The sequence below is a fragment of the Phoenix dactylifera genome, chromosome 16 (assembly GCF_009389715.1).
Source record: "Phoenix dactylifera cultivar Barhee BC4 chromosome 16, palm_55x_up_171113_PBpolish2nd_filt_p, whole genome shotgun sequence".
Classification (NCBI taxonomy): Eukaryota; Viridiplantae; Streptophyta; class Magnoliopsida; order Arecales; family Arecaceae; genus Phoenix; species Phoenix dactylifera.
The window spans coordinates 12949346-12971423 of NC_052407.1; the positions used below are offsets into that span (position 1 = coordinate 12949346).

The window sequence follows — 22078 nt, forward strand, 5'->3', positions numbered from 1 at the left end:
TCGAAGAGAATATGTCAACAATAATCTCAGTCAATTTTACCAACTTAAGAAAATGCAGGTCAATATTTGATGCCAGAATATAAGTCTTCATGTCTTTCCACCTATAAATTACTGAGCTCAAGTACATAGAGTACTGTGATTTCAGTACTTCAGCTCGATGACGAGAGTATAAAGCTATGTCCTTCTGCAGTTATGATTGATTGGTAACCTATCAAGGGTGTCAATCTACATATTGTTGGAATTTCAAATTCAATGAAATTCCCCTATTGGTAACTAACAGAGAAGTATAGAATACGACATTCAACAAGAAGAAGATAAATACATCTTCATCATCTGGAGTTCCCTCTTAGACTAAACTTGGCTACGCTTCCTTATTGCACTTTTCTCACCTCTCTCTGGCTCGCCCTTCTCATGGACTTTATTTTATTTCCTGTACTTTCCTCTCCCTCCAATAAGTCTTTGAAAGCAGTCCTCAAGCCATTTGTAGATCACCTACTCAGGATCTACAATACGGCAATGTAAAAGATTTTAGAACGGCCTCACTTACAAGAACAAATGTCATATGATAAAGGAAAGGCCAGTATTATGTGGAAGAACCTTGAGGAACTAAGCCATACATACAGAACAATGAAACTTTTGGCAAGCTGCAAATCCGGTTGCAAGCAGGCACATAGGCTAGTCATAAGCCGAATGTAATTGCTACTGCGGGGGATTCTATCGATCAACGTGGAAATGGTAATAGGCCCGAGGTGGAAGTTGTGGTTTAGCAACAGAAACCATTACCTGGAATAAGTACGGTTTTAAATCCTGAACTTGCCTTGGTGAATCCATTACCCCCAAATTCTGTTCATACTTGGCAAGTGTTAAGAACCTACTTTCATGCTCAATTTTATAGAACCGAACCAATGATGTTGATGGCTGATTTGGTCGTACTGATGCAACAATACTCTATGTTGATAAAGAACCAACCATGGTGGCAGAAGATGGTGAAAAACCGATGGATCTTATTAAGAAGAGATGTGCAGCAACCACGGAATTCCAAAAACCAACAGAGAAAATAGGTAGACATATGTTTGGAAAGCAAATTCAATATATACTAGTTGATAATAGTGCGGTAGTTAATATTATGCCAGCCATGAGGAAGTTAGAGAAGAAAGAAGATGGCCTAGGCTCTGCAGATTTGATGGTGACTAAATTTATAGGTGGATCTTGAAAGCCAAAATGAGTTTTGCTGGTACATCTACAGGTTGGTTCCCGTACATCCACCACTGCAATTTTTATTTTTGAGGCTATACCACGTAAAATGCTTTACTCGGCCGAGATTGGCATGCAGATTTCTGGGTACCTTCTTCACTTCGCTAACAACTTGTTTTGTAGAACTTGGATGCAAAGGAGGATGAAGATGAGGTAGAAATAGTAATGGCCAATAATAAAGCTTTTGCGGTGAACGCTGATGTAATGGAGGCCAGACTTTACAAAGAAGATGTAGGCATGGTAAAGTTTATGGGACAAAATAAATAATGGAAAGCCTACTAGGTTTACTATTTCAAATATGGTGGAGGCTAATAATGGCGATCTCTAATTTATACTTAAAATACCTCGGTCGATTGGGATTGAAGGGCCAAGTGATTTGTCCATGTTGCCATGATCATAACAGAGGAACAAATAAAGGTTGTAGCTGAAATCCTAACTAGGAAAAGCCCAAACAAAACAAAAGAGAAGGAAAAACAGAAAAGAAAGTTAATGACACCATGGCCAAGATATAGATACCATAATTAACAACACTGTTCACCCAACACACTTCGTATCATTCTATGCTCCTCTTCTTCCTACACAGGTATACAATTTATTGACCATTGAGATAAAAAAACTACCTAGCAAAAGATTGTCTGACATGGTACTTGCCAAAACTTTTCCCAAGGATGACATGCATACAAGTTTTTGGTTCATTCTTTTTGATCTGACAGACACTTCTCGAAGCACTTACAGCTGCAACCCTGTATAAGAAGTGGTTCTGATCCTAGGATGCACTGTGAAAGAAAAATGGTGATGCCTGAATGATTCAGATGCAGAAGTATGGCACATATTACTTTTATAGACCAGCACTAGACAAAACTCTCCTCCCATAAGGGTTATTCCTGAGTGTTGTAACATGGGGCTTGATAGCCCCCACAAGAGCAGCATGAAGAACCCCCTGCTTCGCCAAACGAGTTATATGTGAAATGGAAAATACAAAAAAAACTGGTGGCTTAGTGGTCTAAAAGGAAAAGCTATTACCTTGCATCCGCTAAGAGCTGATTGAATCACATAATTTCCATATGGATCTTGTAAGGTTTGGAGCAGTAGAGGATTGTTCATCAGTTCATGAATAATTTTAGCATGCTGCTCCTCTCCAGCTACTTTCAGGCATTTTTCTACCACATTGCTGCTGTATTTCTGCATGGATAGGCAACTGTACTTACCTGCTAGTTGGTCCAGTATTAGATCAGTGACCCATGGAACCTTCTCATCAAGGATATATTGCACCACGTAATTCCTGTGCAATATGACTTATTTATTACCCATTTGGCTGTTTCTAGGAAACCTAGATAAACAACAAACTAGTGAAGTCAAAGCATACCCATATGGATCCTGAGAAAGGATAAATGAACTTGATGAAATTGCATACATCAGCCTGTGCTTCTGTTCACCATTGCAATGGCTAAGACACTTTTGAAGTACACAACAGCCTTGACGATCTTTTGCAAGCTCAACACAATGAGCAGTTGCAGCATCAAAAATGAACTGTAAGATGATAAAGTCTTTCTCAAAGAAAAGTTAAAAAGATGATATGTTCCATCACAAGTTTTACATATATTCTGAGAGTTGGAGCATTATATGAAGTACTTCTTTGACAATAACTAAACAGAAAATTAGTATTTTAGCTCAATTTTATCATTTTGGGCAAATAATTTCTACCAAGATCGGGTAAAATTTGGTACAAGGCCCTCAGCAAGCAGGCACTCATACAGGTGGAAGCCTCATTTGTTAAAGAGAAGGGCCAATATTCAAACAACTGGACAAAAAACATCATGGTAAACCATAGCCACCAAAAATTAACAATGATCACTGTTTCTACTAGTTCTAAATTTCAGAATTTGATAGAGGACCATGCAAACAACTTGTCTAGTAAAATGTACAACCAAGGACTGAATTACTGCATGCAGATGGCATGCTGGACCTGCACTGGCATGGTACCTACAGTGCCGTGCCAAGCCGTCTGGCTCTGATCAAGAAAAGCCCTCACCTCTATCATCATTTAAACCAAGAAACTTCTCTCTCTCTCTCTCTCTCTCTCTCTCTCTCTCTCTCTCTCCCCCTCCCCCCACCCCCACCCCCACCCCCACCCCCACCCCCCCGCGCACGATCTCCCATTCTAATGGACCATACTTTACAATCCAGCACCTAATATTTGCTAACCCTCCCTTGCCCGTCACCAACCTCGGAGTCCATTGGCATGTAATGGTGACCTCCAAACTTCTTGTTTTTCTACCTCAATGCACCACCTCCCAACACCAAACATGTTTTATCACCCACCACCAAGCATATCTTCTGTACCTTTGAATGTTTCATGCACTCTCTTAAACATGGCGAGCCAAACCGAGCCAAGCGTAAGCCAGCATGAAAATTAGCTGAGAGCTCGGCCTACCCAATTTGTGTCGAGTTACTCAACCTAGCCCATTGCCAAGCTGAGCTTCAGATAGCCTTGGCATGCTCTTATTTGGTTCATTTGTATCAATACACAAAAACATGTCAAGTACTAGCATACTGCCAGTAATGTGCCCATAGCTGGAGAACTATTTAAACCATGCTAGTTTCATTAACATCCACCGAACAATAAGTATGGCCCCATGCACATGTGTGGGAGTCACATGCTATGAATAAATTCACATGATTTATCATTATTCCTTATTCACATAGGTCAAGAGGATTGCTTTCACTTTTAGAAAATTTTCGTATTACTTTAAAAATTAATGGAATTTGTTGATATTTTATATTTTTATTTCATAACTCTTATACAAGCACAACATGTTAAGATAAAATCAGAAAGTTGAATTTGGTTAAATATTGATCTTGTGGAAAATTTCACAATCCCTCTCGTCTCCCTTTCATCCTCCACATGCATCCCTTTATTTTATAACATGAGGAGGTTGTGTTGCAGCCAAGGCTTTAAGAATCAGGTTTTGGTTTCTGTTTCTCTTCTAAGTAGAGTGTTAGTTACAACGATTTTGATAGTTTCGCTCCGAGTTTGGAGTTTCAGTCAAAAAGGTCAGAAAAATCCAAAAAATGAAAAGAAAAGTTATTTCCAATCATTTCATTGTGTCTTGAGTTATTTAGGATCATAGTTTGGGTAGTTTTAAGTTGAAATTAAACTATGTTCAAGCTTAATGCATTATATATATTATATTTTTCACTAATGTCCATAATGATCATACATTTTATCTAATTTTATAATTTCTCATATTTGATCTAATTTTTATATTTAACTAAACTTTTCCCCAAGCATATTTCATTTCATTTCATTTTAATAACCCATCTAAGCAAGAAAACCATTGGAGCATATTTCATTATAATCCATTTTAACAATCTATTTAAGCAAGAAAAGACCCATCCATTAAAAACCTATTTTATTTCACTATTTCATTTTAATATATCATTTTATTTTAAAATAGGAGAAAAAATAAGTCATTTAAGTAGAAAAGAATCATCGGAAAATAGCACACTTTCTAATTAGTAAAGACACAACTCAAGATTGCATCTTGTCCATTATAACAACAAAGCTTATAACCAAAATTATATAAACTACATTATTATAGCCTTAAATAAAAATGATATTGAATAATATTAACAGATTTTTTTAAAAAAATATGAAACATATATTAAACACAAAAAAAAGGATAAAAAGATTTCAGTTTCAGCCAAAACTGATCGAAACCGAAAACCTTGGATGATTTTTGACAAGTCTTGCCCAAACTTGATATAGCACATGTATTTCTAATAAACATATTGTAAAAAGCAAAATCCAAATATGTAAATTATTGGATACAGCCCCTTACACGTAATGGGATATAGCATGTCAATATTGCTAGAAGTACATTCAAACAACAGAAATGCAACCACATTGTCAATTGCTACTACATATGAAGTTCCAACACTTTATGCTTTATATACTATCTATTGTAGCAAAATGCATCAAATGCTGCCATAACAAAAAATTATGGATATTCAGCTTGAATGAGTTCACCTTTCTCATCGGATTCTATGAGAAGTTCTCATGCCTATAATAGAACATAGCTGTGCAAAGAATTGGCAAGCTCAAACAAAGTTAATCACATCAACTTTGGTAGATAATCAATTTCACACTCTCAGAAAATAAAAATATATATAAAAATTAGATAAGAACTGATATGTATGCTATGAAGAACATATTAAATCTTGACAAACTCGGAGTTGATTTTAAGATATTAAAATTGCTGAAATACAGAGAGCACCAAACCTCAAAACTTCCCCACTTTCCAATCACTCATCTTTTCTATCAGTTGAGAACATAAAAGTTGCAATACCCTGTACTTGTTCATCAGCTAAAATCATCCTTTATGCTTGAGAATCGCGACAATGTACAAGGAAAGAAAATTGGCTTATTCTTGTGGGCTCAAGCATTCCCAAGCATTCAAAACTTTTGGATTATGCATGTAAAGTCTCTCTCTACACACCATTAAGAGATTTCCATTGCCAACTAGTAAAACTTCACCGCTTTAGTATAGATTGTTTAAGAAACAATAGAAGAAAGTCATTACTGAATTTGGGAGTTGGGACAAATTCCATGCTGCAAAAATGAGTAATTTTCTCCTATTGGCAAAGAGGCACAGGACGAAACAAGCATATTGCAGTCCTTGAACTCAAGCAAGATATAGATATAGAAAAAAAATCAAAATACAAATAATTTCTCTGGTGCAAACGTAAAACATGCGTTCTTAACCTGATCACTCAACTTCATGTCATATTGCTGACATGAATCTGGATATTCAAGGGTCAATATCGGGATTTACTCAAAATCCTTTTCTAGGAAGAGTGACAAATGCTTTCCACCTCTCCTAATACCTTAAATCACAATGATCTTTACAAAGTTGAGGCATCATTATTTAATGTTTCTGTTACATATTTGGATGTATATAATATGTAATGCAGTTGCATACGCATTCATTCATTTCTAAGACAAAAATTTAAGGTCAACCTTTCGCTAGACATCAAAACAAAACACTTAATACATGTTCAAGCCCAGCATGGAAGCAATACAAAATGAGACAATGTGCAGCACATTTTGAGGCTCAAACTTATGCCTAATCATATGCTCTTTATGGGTTTTATACACATTATATTTGATCACAGTCATGGGCAATGAAGCAAGTAATGGAATATTCTATCATCACGATGGGACAAACAAGACATCTTGTAGTTTAGCTACACAAGTTTTCAATCTTATAAGTTGTATTTGGATATGATATATCAGACGTAACAAGATTTCATGTATCACCACCTTTATACAGCAATTGAGAAATATCACTCTCATGTCATGCTTCTTTCATTTCTAATAAAAGATCTCCAGTTAGATTTCTAGAAAAGAAAATAATACAATGAAATGAAAGATAAGTACTATCGAAGTACCAAGCTGCAGACAAAATAAAATTTGATAGTCATAACAGTTCCTTAAATGATTAGAAAATGAAAAGGCTTTCATTGACAGATAAAAAGAAAAGAATTAAGATAGAGGAAACTGATAAGAATTTCCAAAAGTAAATTCTAGTAGGAAAAACGCCTGTGTATGGATTTTACAGAGATAGGATTCCATACTCATGTGACATATGCTTTTAGAAAGATAAACTGAAACTGTCACTGAAAACTTAATACAAAAGAACGTTGAATATCACAATTGGGTTCTAATGAATTATATATGCAGGAATATTATGCATGATATAAAGCCTGCACCCGAAAATTGAAAAGACTGAGAACTCTTACCTCATTGTATTCTGGTGAAAGATGATGCAAGAAGCATTCTGCAACATGACTACCATTGATATCTTTCATCAATCTCACTATACCAGGCTTCAAAGAGGCAACAATCATTGAAAGTTGTTCTTTAGTCTGGAGCGTTTCAATTACCTTTTGTACAGCCCGGGTTCTGAAATCATGGAAAAAGCAATAAGCAAGCAAAAAGGAAGAAGTGTTAGGAAAATTTTCATCATCGACCAAGCAATAAGATAACTCACCCATGCATATTGCATGAAATTCTAATGAGTTCATCGCCATCTCTGGTAATTGCATAAAGTATGTTCATTCTTTGATTCTCAGTGCACACTTCAAGAAGCTTTTGGACAAGATAATTTCCAGATGGATCAGTCATGAGTTCAACAATGTGGCCAATAGTCTCGACAAAAATCTTCTCAACATGTTGAGCAGTATTTTCCATTAATCTCTTCTGCAAGAAACGGCAATCATTCTGATCCTTTGCCATGAAATAGATTTCTTTAAAAGCATCATCCTTTGGATCATAATTCTTATGCCTTGACTTTGAGGCCTTCACAATTTCAGAATTGTCAGGAGACAGAACAATAGGGTAATCAAGAAGTCCATTAGCAAATTTCCAACTATTAGATTCAGCAAAGAGTGATGATCGATCAGTTGTACCGAAATAAGATCTAAGAGATCTAGGCAGGTCCACTAAATGTGACTTTGTCAAATTATTTTCAGGAAGACAACCTTGTTCAACATTCTCCAAAAGATGGTGACCTAAGGAAACTTTGGCATGACAAGTTAGACCATCTACTGACATTTGCTTCACACAATGTGCAAATCCACAATTTTCACCTGTCCCACACAAAGGATAGCATTCACAAAAGCCACTGCCAGTCACTGAACCATTCAACTGACTACATCTCCTATCAGAAGCATGAAAATTCCTCTGATTAATCTGCTGAGGGTTAGGCATCTCAAAGTATGAAATTTCTTTGCTTCCACTCAAAGGACTCATAACTGAATTTGTATTATTCTGAATTTGACAGAATTCAAGTTCTCGAGCTGGGAGATGTTGTGAGTAAAAATACTGGTCATGCATTTTATGACACTTTTGATCCTCCATGGCTGACCAGCTCGATTGCTGACATGGAACATGTCTCAGATTTTGCGAAGCCAAGTAGTATTGCCTATTTGCTGAAGCTGTTAAATCTGCTCCAGGAAAACGGAACCTGGAGAACAACTGATGAGCATGAATTCCGGGGTTTTTACTCATACGTCCAGATTCCAGTGGATAGCTTTTCTTCCACTCCATAAGATTACCTGGTATATGTTCCAACTGCTGCTTCCATCCACAGCTGTTGAGTTTGAGAAGCTCTACGTCATCTTGACTATCTCTCTTTCCTGCATATTTATTAAAACCATCTCTGCTCATGAAAGACAGGTATCCTTCTAACTCATTACCAGACAAATTAGGTCCATACAGACTAGTAGATGATGGAGGAATGGATGGTTGTACAGAACTGACTCCCAATAAAGAGTTATAAGGTTGGTTTGAGTACTGTTCATTCAGGAAGATAGTGTGATTAGGAGAAGTTTGGTCATACTTAGTTGAGGTAATCATGCTTGGCTTTGATATCACACAATCGTTAAATCTCAATTTCTCAAATGCAAGAATTAGTGATTTGTCATTCGACAAGTTCAGCTCATCTTGTTCAAAAGAAAGTGCAGGTGCTTCTTTATAACCATTATTTTTATTATCAAGCTTTCCATTGCTCTGAAGTTTCTGATCTGGTTGGCCCTTTGAGAAGCTCAAGTTACCAAAGATTGCCATGCTGCCTCCATTCTCATACGCCTGAGAAGAATTGCATAAGTTAGTAAACTTGTGTGAATGATAAGACTTTTTGTCCCTATCCTCTATGAGGACTGAGTCCGGAAAGGCACCGACGAGGTTAGTATGGGAATAAATCGAAGTTGCACTACGAGATTCCCCCAGAAGAACCTTAAACTCATTGTTGTGTTGTTTGCCTTCCCTTTCCATATTACATTACAAATAGGAAGAAGTTTGCTGCTGTCCAGGAATGCCAAATAGTGGCAGCTCTACTCAGCCATGCATATTGAGAGACGAGTCCTAGAGGGACACAAAGGTATTTGATTAGTAATCATGAATTCATGATTCATCATTCACATCAAAATTAGCAAACTGCAGCACTTCGTTTTGAACTGACAAATCAAGATATCCAAAAAAATATCTGTGTCAAAAATATACATTAAAGCAAGCAGAACTTTGAGCACACTCACACATTTTACAAATCAACATTACCCAATGGAGTTATCCGATGATCTAAGGAAATCCTGATATCAGAATTCCAACATTCATCATAGAATGCTGCTCAATTGCCCAAGACATAACCTTGGCGAGCAACAAGCAGTTAAAGTATAAATCAAGAATAATATTTTTCCCTCTTTTTTTAAGTAAAAAAAATAGGCTTTCGAATCTATTGTTTTGAAAGAGAAACTTAAATAGCAATAAAGCCCCCCACACCCATTTCATTGCAAAATTTTCAAGAAGAAACGAGAACATCGAACAATGAATTTCCAATTTTCATGAAGAAACAAGAACATACAACAATGAATTTTGACCTAATTAAAAGGAAATCTTCTCTGGTCCTATAAAAGATCAAATAAGTCTCTCCAATAGGTTCGCGGAAAATAATACAAAATAGAACATCTAAACCAAGATAATCTCCATTTTGATTCCAATCATGAGTCATCCAATTCTATTATTGATTAAAAACGAAACATATTTTTAAAAAAAAGAAAGATGAATTCTGTTTCAATGCAGAGGCATCGGAGAGCCAAACGAAACCAAATCACAAGAACCCAGTAAAACCCTGATCGTTCCAAGAAGACAGAAACAGAAAACAAAAAAAAAAATCTTTTACAATAAAATCCCAAAAAGACGACAAAAATCTAATAGAAGGAACGATGGAACAGGGCCAAGAGCTTCAGATGATAAGAGCACAGAGAAATCAATGAGAGAGAAGACTTACCGGCGACTGAGAGTGAGGAAAAGATTCATGGAGAAGAGAGGGCCACTGACGTCTGGGAGAAGAAAACAAGAGAAAACGGAGACTTGGGAAACGGAGAAGCAGGCAGGGGAGTAGACGGCGGTGACGTGATTGCTACGAAGTGACAAGGAGAAAGAGTCGCGAGGAAGGAGAGAAAGAGGCGTGCTTTTTATTCCACCGGACATGTCCTCGACCGTCAAAATTGATTTCATGGAAACCTTGCGCGCGTTATGTACGAGATAGAAGCAGGGCATGCATGCACGGATGCATAGATTTGTTATTTATTCTGTAGTTTTTTATATTTTAAATAAGTTAATATTATATCTTTTATAAAATAAATATTATGCTATAAATATAGATATGATGGAAATAAAAATAGTTCATAAATATTATATCAATCAGAAAAATTTTAAATATAAATGATCGCTAAATCAATAAATTAATATAGTATATTTAATAAAATAAATATAATTATAAAACTGACCATAAAATAATAAAAAGAGAAGCAGAGCATCTCTCCAATTTTTCTCGAGAAATATTTTGACCCTAAAAATTTTCAAAATTTTTCATTAATATTATTAAAATAATATTTTGTGGTAGCATAGCCAAATCTTAAACTACTTTGGTATAAATTATCATGTCACTATCATGCGATAATTAATAAGTGTTGTTACTCCTAGTACATGTTACTTCTGAAATTCTTAGATCTTTAATTGGACTTCGAGTGAAAGCGAGCACATGATCACTACAACTATCTAGTGCTACATTGTCTCCTCCACCTTCTTCACCACCACTACCACCAACAAAAACTCTAACCCTCGAGCCCGTGTAATCTTTGTAGGATAGACAGGATGGAGATTTGGCATAGTTGGAAAAGAAGAAAGTACATCTCAAACTAGAGAAAGTTGAGATAAGATAATGTTCCTCGGTATAAAAAATGCATTCAGCTTTTATATTAGATAGAAAAGCAATTATATCTCAAACTTTTGTACCACTTAAAAAGATAAAATTACAAAAAATGATAAACTAAACTGGAAACATTTGAAGAGTGAAGTAATTTTCTACCACTTCGCTTTAAGATAGTTGTACCACCAGCCTCTTAATTGCCCAAAGAAACTAGCTACGGTCGCCCTGGCAATAGTTTTTTTCAAAGTTCCATTGGGCTTCATAGGTATTTAAGTATATAATCATCCGATGGCATGTAGTGAATATATGATACTCCTTGAATATATCTAAATTCCATTTTAACTAAAGTTCTTCCATTAAATTCTACTGCAGCTATAGTATCAGAGGTCTCTTCAAACTGTAGATCAGCATGCATAGGTCTAGAATAATATCTTTTTATCCTAGAGGCTTGGAATATCGATTTATAAGAAAAAAATTTATTTACCCCATCTTCTGATTCTACTTGAGTATCTCCATATCTCCATGCTAGGCTATATGCCAATGTATGATTAAAGTAGGCCTGAAGGCATAGGTCTTTGGTAAGCATAAACCTGACTTGGTCTCTCATAATAATATAATTAACATATGCCATCCATCTACAAATTAATTGGAATAAAATTCCAATTGATAATTCTCTCACAAATTGAGACAGACTCAAATATAATTGGAGAAGAGATTAGGCTAGATAATTACTATAGATACAGAGATTGGGCTAAGTTAGGCCAAGTAAGACCTAACTTGGAAGAAGCCAGGAGCCACTTAGATTAGACATAAGTGGGTGTTAGCCAACTAAGCTAGGTGGCCGAAGCCCCTGCCTTTTAGAGCACCACCTAGATGGCACACTCCAAATTATAGTGTGCATCGAAAGAAGGGGGGCAGCCTCCTTAATGTGCATATGTGCTTCTTTGCATGAAAAATATCATAAACAAAGATCTAAAATTTCGGTACAAGTTCTTTGATGATCCCCAAAATTCTATCAAAATCTGATAACTTGTGACATCATAAATAAAGTAAATATTATAAAATAGTAAATTAAGAACTTATGTAATTATAATATAAATTATTACATCAAGATGGCACTAAAAAGTGTTCTGGTGGCTGGGAGAGGGGCTATTGTGTCAAAAGGCATGGGATAGAATCATAGTATGTACAAATTTTAGTTTTCTTTAAAGCTTTTATCCTTGCCTAGATGGGTCAAACCAAGCTGAAATGGGGCAAATAGTTTTCTCCCAAATTCTGGGTCATTAATAACTTGATGCATTAATGCTCTTGGGTTCGAGTCGGGCGAACACAACCAGGTCACAACGCTGATTTCAAACCTTCTTAATTCAAAAGAAAAAAAATATTTAGACTCCACCATCGGTTATCCACTCTTCCATCTAGGAATAGCTAATGGGAGAAGATAATTGGATATTTTCCTGGTTTGATGGTACCTCAACAATTCAATAGAAGTTTGTGAAAATAGTACACATTTTAAAATTATAGTATGTATAAATTATAAAAATATTTTGAAATAAAATTATTTATTTATTTATTTATTTATTTATTTACACTAATTTAAAACTTTATTAAGGCATTTTCTTTATTTATTTGTGAATTGACTTGTTCTTTTTATTGTACATATTCATTATTCACATAAAAAGCTATCCAAAGAGAGAGGATTTTTTGGTATGACCTCACCAATAACAAAATGTTTTATCATATTTTTTTTCTTATATACTTGTAGTTGGTTTCTTTGATTTTTCTTATTTGTTTTCTATCACAATTATTTTAAAATTCAATCATTTTCTTGGATGTTTTTAACTGGTTTTTTAATTTCTCTTCTTTGATAAACTAAGACATTTTGTTTATTTGTGTATTTTTATGGTTGTAATTTTCTGAAATTTCCTTATTTGGCTAGATTTCAATTTTTTACATTTACATACAGCTAGGTAATCTTAAAAAAAGGTAAAAGGTAGAACATTATTTTTGGGACAAAAAAGTTAAAAATATAACATGGGAAGAATATTCCTAGAATCCAAAACATTTATTTTGTATGTTATAGATTTTGTAATTCTATTTTAATTTTGTTTTCTTACATTTTAGTTATATTGTATTGTCTTTAATTATTCATATCTCTATTTATTAGTTTAACCATTTTTATATTTATCTTTTTGCATTAGTTTTTGAATTATTAGCTTATTTTAATTTTGCATCTGACCTATTTATTTGTCTATTTAATGTATTACTTTCTTACATTTTCTTTTATTCTTCTTCTTTTTATTGTATTTCTTTCATTTGTAAAAAATTTATATGGTTGAATTATTTATATTCTTATCTAACTTGATTATTAACCTAAATTCATATATTTGTTTTGATTTTATCAAATGTGCACTTTACATGCCTCTTTATACGATGAAACCATTCTAAGGATTACTAGCTATACTTTTACCAGAGAAGATGACCGGAAGCACATTGAAGTAGATTGCATTATTTATAGTTTTTAATTAGATTTGGGTATCCGAAATATTGAAAATGAAGATAAGTCTTGTTAATCAAAGGGATAATGTACCTTTTTTTTAATTACTTGTATTGAGGACTTGAAAAGTACTATCAATGTACATTAACAAATAAAATAAGAAAAAGGGTTCAAAGAATTGAGGGATAAGATAGATAAAATATATGAATCAGATAAATAGTATCAAATTTTTTATTTTTAAAATTTTAAAAATAGATAACTCTTTAAATAAAGTCCAATTGGTTTGGCATGTCCAGGAGAGATCATATAAATAAGAAATAAAGATGAAGAAATAAATAGATTGTTCATAGATACTGAGGAACTAAAAGTATTCTAGTCATAAAATTTGACGGATATAATCAAAAATGGTATACTCCTCTTTTATTTAATAATATAGAATAGATAAAAATTTCTAATTAAAAACACTACCCTAAGGACACTGGAGAATTTAATGGAGTATTAATTGCCAAGGTACCTCTAATTATGAAAAGTTATTGTAAAAATAGAAACGGCATTCTCTCACACATTAAACTAGAGCACAATGACAACAAACCAGTGACAAACAGGAGAGACACTCAGGAGGTGCGGAGACCTATTTTGTTCTTGGCATCTGAAAGTTGTTATTATCATATTATGTTGACCACTGTGTCACTGCAGGTGAAGCTTGAGGAAGGTCTCCGGATGCTTGAGGTTTTTAAGGATCATACCAGCAAGACTTCCATTTTGGATGGCTTCACTTTTTATGAGATACGCCAGAAGGTGATGCAAGAAAGAAAGGCAAAGCAACAACAGCTTCAAAAAAAGGCACGATCAGATTCTGAAATATGAATTTAGGATGGTTCATATTTTTCAAATTGTCATGACTTTGTTATATAATTCAATAACCTTAAGTCAGTATGACCACTGTCGTACGGGCACAGACATGAGAGTTGGATTTGGATGCATGCCCAAATATCTTATTCTGAAAGCAAGAAAAAAGCAAGTTACTCAAGCATGTAGGGAAAAAGATCATGTTAATTTGATTATATCTATTTCACTTTGTTTTAGCATATGCTTACACAGGATATAACTGTGGTGATATTTGTTAAGGTGTTTCATCTTATATGAAATTGCTGAAGTACTTCGTTCATTAATTGACTTGTAATGTTTCTCCTGATTTCATGAATTCCATTGATTCTGATTCTACAATCACTGTGTTGTAACATATACATTAGTGAATTGATGATGCTTCCCACATCTTAAAAGTAGTCAAGAAGTAAACTATTGTATAAGCATCTAATTTGCCTGATGCACATTCAACTCATTAATGTGTTGATGTGGATTCTTCGAGCTCCACACGGGCAATACTGAGAATGATTCCTGTTGGATTTATATATTAGAGTGCATTATTTTGGTTGATAATTGGTACGCCTAAACCATTTATAATCCTGGGTATGCCCAAACCATTTTATAATTTTTTATCCGCATGCTTACCTCAAAATATTATATTCGGGAGAAAGTTTAAATGCCTCATTATCATTGCTGTATGCTGCAGTACTTCAAACTTGCTATATAAATGGCTTGAAGTTTCTTTTTTTCTGTAACCATGACAGCATCATACTCTCTTTGATAACTTGTTGGCTAACTAACTACCCTACTTTTTTTCTTTTGAAGGCTGTGGATGGACTGCCAGGAGATGTTGAGAATAGCAAAGATGGGACAAACTGGAAGCCCAGATTACAGAAGCCTCTGGTTACAGTTTTGGAGAAGGGACCTGTCCAGGGTGAACTGAAGCCATCTGAGGAAAGTGAGGCGCCTGCAGTGTCTGGTGTTAATCCGAAGGATGCTACACCGGTGACTGAGGAGCAGGTTAGCAAAAGTAGCATCGCCGTTGGGTGTTAGGTTTGCGACCCATTTGTCATCCCCTGGAGCCATTAGTTCCATTTCTGGAAATAGGTTTGAAAAATAGTTTTGCTGCATCCAAGAGGCTGGAAATGGACAGCTGAGGCAATATATTCTTTCTCCAATTTGCTTGTGATAAAGATGGTATATATTTCTCAGATCAGATACTTCCTTTCCACCGTCGTAGGGGGGTATTTTTTTTTTCCTAACTTGTTTCTTCCATCCTCTTGATAGCGCTCCCAATAAGTTGGGGGATATGTTGTTTTTTCCCTTTCCTGTTTTATTTTCATCAATCGATGTTTCTTTGCTTAGAAAAACATATTGATATTTATTTAATATATATTTTCATGTGTGTATCTACTGAACAAAATAGAGCTTTCTTCTTATTATTATTATTTTGATTTTTTTTTTTTGAAAAATTGGCATTGCCTTGATGATTCAGGGAAAGCTTTCGGACGTTAAACTATGTTGTCCAAGGATTACCTTCAAACAGACACCAATCTGTAGGACCAGAAGGCTGTGGAGCAATTTATGGGATTTTGATTCTGGTGGACTTTTATGATCCCTCAGATTTCTCGCCCGGCCCGTATCATCTTCTCCGCAACTCCTAGTTGGAGGGGAGAGTTGTACCATGGTTAAGTTGTCAGGCCATCCAAAAACCCCCTAATTGAATTATGGCCTATTACATGGATGGAAATCACACGGTCAATTGCAATGTTTGCGTGTGAGATGAGTTCAGGTTTGCTGTTGACGTAAGCTCCGTACTTTACAGTCGAGGGTTTCCGGATAACTAGTCCATAGGATTAGCCTTTGGGACAATATGTTTGGATACTGTGCTGCTCATCAGAATAAAATCAATATGATTCATTTTTATAAGAGTTGATATTAATATGAGATCAAATGATATTATAATATTAATTTTTTTAGTACATCAGTGCTCATACTAGCCTCGCATGAGTACTGCCATAAGAGTCTAGAAAAAGGACACACCTCAGAGGTGGGGAAATAGATACATGGCGAGTCTAGAAAATTTCTTCGGAGTGGTAAGCAGCAAAGGAGGCGATTCAGTCCGCAGCTCTGTTCGCTTCTTAGTAGACATGTATGAAGGCAGCACACTCTCTCAGTAGCTTCCGGATATCGACTAGAAGCGGATGATCTGTCTCTCATGCCTCCTGTAGGATTTGCTCAATAAGCTCCATTGAGTCTGTCTCTAGAATGATACTGCCAACCTCAAGCACCCATCTAGCTTAGGAGATTCTCTCTCACGCCGCTCTGAGTTCCGCTCTAGGAGCACCTGCCTTAAAGGTACGTCATCTTTATGTAGCTATCAATCTGGAGTAGTGGTCTCTGATCATAAATGCAACACCGACACAGTCATCGCCTTTGGCAGACTACTATCGAAATTCACCTTCAGATGGTCAGGGAGTGGGGGCTTCCAAGTAGTAAGGTTAATTTTTTTTTTAATTAAGAATAACTGAATTATTTTTACTGAATTTTGATTATTTTTATTGAATTTTTTAAGCGTACACCCTCTAAATGTGTAATTGCACGAATGTTCTTTCAAAATTGCTATTTTCATATATATATATATATATATATATATATATATTCTTATAAACTTTTCTTTTTTTGCGTCTGCCTATAAAGGTATTTCAGTCATTTCAAATTTAAATCAGTTTTTTAATGGTGTTAGATGATATATATATATATATATATATATATATATATATATATATATATATATATATAAAAGAAAAAGAAGGGTATATATGTAAAATAAGTATTTATAAGGGTATACATATAAATAGTATTTTTAATAGGGCATCCATATAATTTTATATATGTTGGAGGGGATACATACAAAAAAATCTAAAGAAGAAAGGAGAACTCAATAAAGATTTCTTCTAATTTTGATGTTAATCTGGGCGCATGAAGTATGTCAAGGACCCATTTTACCATCACTAACCAGGATGGTTTTACCATTGGGAGTTCGCATCTGTCACCATCATTCTTCCATCCTCACATGGTGGTTTTACAGCTAAATTAAATGGTTTAACCACCCAAAATAGAACAATGGAAGTATAGTATTGTTTAGTCATTAATGGATTGACGGGGTCCATAATATCTTATTATATGCAGACATATAATATTTGTAACTTTGAAGAATTGATGATTTATATGCAGATTAACATAATTTCGCTATGGCCAAAATCCTTTAATATTATAGGGCCAGGTAAGGATGCAACTTTAGGGCTTAACCCCAATCCATGCGCCCAACCTACTCATCGAGTAGGATTGCATATTGAAGACTTGTAAACTTAGATTGGGTATGGACCCAAGAATCCCAATCTGACCTGACCTTAAGTAGGATTTGGCCAGGGTTAACCTTCAACCCAACTAGAATCCGACCCCAATCTCACCCTTCTTAACCTAAGTTGATAGATAGTTTTGTTTATACTATCCGACTTAATCTAACCTGAGTTGACCTAATCTCCCCCAAGCTGATAGATAGATAGCTACTAAACAAATAAACAAACAAACCAACTAACCAACCAACAAACAAATAAACAATAAATAAATAAATAGTTATATTTATTTTTTATATAGATTACTTATATATTTATATAATTGTGTTCTTTGATCTCATTGAATTATGTATGAACATATCACTTTATGAAGGATTAAGGGCTTAATATTAATTTATTAAAAATGTTTGAAATCTCTTACCTATCTTAAATTCTTATTCAACCCAATTTAACCCAATTAATAAAGTCCAACCTGGATTTGACCGGACTAACTCAACCCAATCTAAATTTAGTTAATATTGGGGTTAGGTTGCGTGAGAAAAGTCGCAACCTGAGACCAGATTGGCTTGGATTAGGGTTGAGGGATTTAGAGATTGGATTGGATCAAAAAAAAACTTGTCCTCAAGTTGACCCAACCAACCCGAGCTGTAGCCTTAGAGATGTGAAGCTCGAACAGATGTAATAAAAGAGGAAGGAATCGGCCCCATTCAGCCTTTATATTGGGAGCACATGCTCGCAGGTCAAGGACTGATGATGATAGACAGATCACCAGCTGGATGGTTATTCGAGGGCCGCACAAACTTGCAAATAAAGATATCTGCAAATTCCTCTGGAATATGTGCATTATCTTTCATTGCCATTGAACAAAATGTAATGATTCTTCCGAAAATCAAGATGTATTTCCTATGCACAATAAGAAAATATTGGTCCTGAATTTTGCTTTGGAAATAAAAGCTGAGAATGATGCATCACTTCTCTAGTCTCCATTTCCCAAAATCATCCAAAGCGGCATCCCGGAGTATCGAAGTCTTGCAAAAAAGAGCTCTAGTTCATTTCATAGCATAGAGCACGCAAAGGTGACATCTTTCCACTCTTTACACAAGATTGAATGGACATCACCAAGAGCACTCTTATTACTATCACGCAGGTTTAATAGTAGTGCTATATGGTTGAGAGTCGTTCATATCCAAACTCCCATAGCCTCACCTTTTCTTCCAGGAACAACAATGGATGAAGAAATTCCGAGTTCAAAATGCGATGCCAAATATTTGATGAAATAATAGACAATCCAGAGGAAAGTCAGTGATTTTGTCCTTGTTCAGTCAAGAAAGCTAAAAAGCACTTACATTCCAATTTCTCCAACACCAATTCCCATGACAGCAATATACAACCCAAAATTCAAAATTAAGAAAAGAATGCGCAAAGAAAAGAAGGACTAGCGGTGAAAGCTACATAGAAACTACCAATATAATCTTAATAAAACCGAAAGTTTTCAAAGGAGCAGAACACTACAATACAAGTTGGCAGTAACCTTCTACCTTTGCTCTTTTTGTTTTTTTCCTTTGCACCACAAGCTTAAACGTACAAACTCAATTGGATTGGGAGGAGAGTATGGCCATCATTCTCATCTCCATGACCTTCTTGTGTGAGTTGGAGTGCTTGTAGCTCACAAAAGTGGGGCTCTTTGCCGGCCTGTACTCAGGAAGCAACCTCCCGGACTTGAACCTCACCCCACACGCATTGCAGAGGGTCTTGGGCCCCAAGGGCCCTGCCCTCCACTGGGGCGTCTTGTGGGAGAGGCAGTGGGTGCACCTCCGGATCTGCTGCTGCTCTTTTCCCATCTTTTCCCCTGCCTCACCTCCTCCACCCACCAATAACTCCACCGCTGGTGCCTTGTCCTCTTGCTCCTTTTTAGGGAGGATGAGCTCGCTGTCTGCAAGCCAGCAGGTCTGGTGGAAGAGAAGTGGGTCTTGAGAGGTGAGCTCTTTTGGGGTGGTGACTCTCCGTCTCTTGCTTCTGGCCTTGGCCGGGATGGCAAGGTCCCGGAAGGAGGAGGTTTTGGTGGGGGGCTTTGGGGGTGGAGTGTCATGGCTTATGGTGGTGGGAGGTGGGAGGGGTTGGGAGGTGTAGCTTGTGGTGCCTGAGAGGCAGTCCTCCACATAGATGGAGAGCCATTCTAGGCTCACATCCTCTTCTCCTTCCTGCATGCAAACATAAAAACATAAAGGAAGGAAAGGAAAGGAAAGGAAAGGAAAGGAATTCTCTTAATATGATAACACACAAACTCTTCAATCAATAGATGTTGCAAAGCAAACTTCTTATGAAACCCATAACCCACAAAGAGAGAGAGTGAGAGAGAGAGAGAGAGAGAGAGAGAGAGCAGTAAATTTCCATGAGGCAAGTTCACCTATTCATTCCATTAAGAGCATGAAACGAAGGGAGAAGCCATACGATCAAACATCAAAGCTTACAAGCTTTGAAGGCACACAGATACCATAGCCTCAAACTAATGTAAGAAAAATTTCAAGAAAAACCCCTGAAAACTAGAAAGCGTGGTGTGACTTGAAGTCTAAAAAGAGCTCGGAGCACACTCAAAGGAATCATATTTTTTAATTGCACATGTACACCGGACAAAATAGTAAGATCTCCTAAAAATAATAATAAAAAAAGAATTGCACTACGTATATAGGCCAAAAAGTCTGCAATCAGAGTAAGTAAAACTTTAACAAAAAAAAAAAAAAAAACACAGAAAGCATCAATCAATTCCAAGATAGAAGTGGATGTTTAGCCAGCACCAACACATAAACAAGAAACCATGAGGCACAGGGAGAAGAAAAAAAGAAACACCCATGACAAGAATTTTTTTTCTCTTTTTGTTGTTAAAACAATAAGAGAAGACCTCATTTTTGAATCATTAAAAAGAAAAAAAAAAAGACAGAAAAGAGAAACAAACCGTGGTTTCTCCGGGCACGAACTCGCCCAACAGGGGACCCGCCGGTGGTCCGCCGGAAACGGATGCATTGGAGGAGATATCCATGGCGAGGAAAAAAATGAAGAGAGAAAGAGAGAGAGACAGATGTGGGGGGGTCTTTTGGGTTTATATATCCATTGCCTGTGCTGCGCTGTGGGTTGTAGAGGTATAGGAAACAGCTGCCTCCCTCTTTCAGTGCCTTTTTAAATCTCCGCCTTGTTCCTTTGTCGGTAGAGAGAAGCAGGAACCCCAGAAGAAACAAAAAACGCTCTCTCTTTCACACCCAAACCAATCTCTCTCTCTTTCTCTCTCTCTAATTTACTACTCTTTTTTTGTCAACACGTAATGTAAGAAGACATCTCTCCTTCCTTTTGAACGTGATATTTGTTCCACCCTGAATGGTGCGGCGTGGGTCTACGAAATGCACCGCTGAGCTGGCGGACCAACCCAATTGCAAGAACTTTTTTTATCCGCATTACTCCATAGTTGGACTGGTCCACCCCCTAAGCGGTGGACCTGGTCCAACCAATAACCTTTCAGGCATTATATTACAAGAGGCAAACCATTTCACCGAGCGCATCCTTTCTTTCTACTCTTTCTTTTCTTTTTTTTTTTTCTTTTTTTTTTTGCTGAATACGGCTTTCTTTCTTTCTACTCTTTGGACTCGAGAAAGAGAGCGGGATTTGCTTGCACATGTGCGGGGAGCGTGTGGGGGAACTTTGAGGGGCCCCACAGCCACAGACGAGGACTTGAGACGAGCTGCTTTCTTCATCGCAAAGAGCTCGTTAGCTTCCAAAGTTCCAACCGGAGACAGCTGTACGCGCTGCCATCTTCAAAATTCTAAGCACTAAATGGCAAGGAAAGTTGAGGTAGAAACAGGATTGCTGACCTTCTACCTCTCGGGTTTTAACACAGCATCCACCTTTTGGCGTGTTTTTCGTTTTACAGGTGGGCGCGTAGGATGATGGACATGTGTGAGCATAAAGTTTATCTTCTCCCAAGTACTTTCTCTTTTTACGACGCTTGGATGTCAAGGAAACGGTGAGCCACATATGCATCGAAAAAAAAAGTGAGCTACGTGAAACTGGCTCCAAATAAAAGTTATTTTGTCTCAGAAAAAAAATAATATCAAGTTATTTGTTGAAATGCTGACACGGACGTCTCCACGGATGCATAAGAGGATAGAAATGAGAGGTTACTGGATTGTCTCCAGTAGGATCTCCGATGCTCAAGTCGGCGATGATTTTAGAGGATACTTAACAAAGGAGGAAGAAAGAGCAAAAGAGACAAAATTTCTTCTAACTTGGATGATTATTCCATAATTTTGTTTTGTTCTTACGTTTTTGGTGGAGAGTTT

The 22078-nt window shown here is 36.2% G+C and overlaps 3 protein-coding genes across 3 annotated transcripts; 1 reads left to right on the forward strand and 2 right to left on the reverse strand.

Annotated features, from left to right (window-relative positions):
• Positions 1–1735: 1735 nt before the first annotated feature.
• LOC103723048 lies at positions 1736–10305 on the reverse strand. The gene is made up of 6 exons (XM_008813842.4): positions 10104–10305; positions 7308–9181; positions 7057–7219; positions 2621–2784; positions 2278–2536; positions 1736–2194 (listed from the first exon to the last, which is right to left on the reverse strand). Exons 2-6 carry the CDS (start codon positions 9089–9091, stop codon positions 2093–2095), a joined length of 2472 nt encoding a protein of 823 aa, XP_008812064.2. The 5' UTR covers positions 9092–9181; positions 10104–10305; the 3' UTR covers positions 1736–2092.
• Positions 10306–14133: 3828 nt separating this feature from the next.
• Positions 14134–15804, forward strand: LOC113460990 (YTH domain-containing protein ECT3-like). The gene is made up of 2 exons (XM_026799953.2): positions 14134–14367; positions 15217–15804. The coding sequence occupies exons 1-2, from the start codon at positions 14197–14199 to the stop codon at positions 15442–15444; spliced, it is 399 nt and encodes a 132-aa protein (XP_026655754.2). The 5' UTR covers positions 14134–14196; the 3' UTR covers positions 15445–15804.
• A 3213-nt stretch (positions 15805–19017) lies between these two features.
• LOC103723043 (GATA transcription factor 2-like) lies at positions 19018–20919 on the reverse strand. Its single transcript, XM_008813836.4, has 2 exons — positions 20704–20919; positions 19018–19951 (listed from the first exon to the last, which is right to left on the reverse strand). The coding sequence occupies exons 1-2, from the start codon at positions 20785–20787 to the stop codon at positions 19340–19342; spliced, it is 696 nt and encodes a 231-aa protein (XP_008812058.1). The 5' UTR covers positions 20788–20919; the 3' UTR covers positions 19018–19339.
• Positions 20920–22078: the final 1159 nt, after the last annotated feature.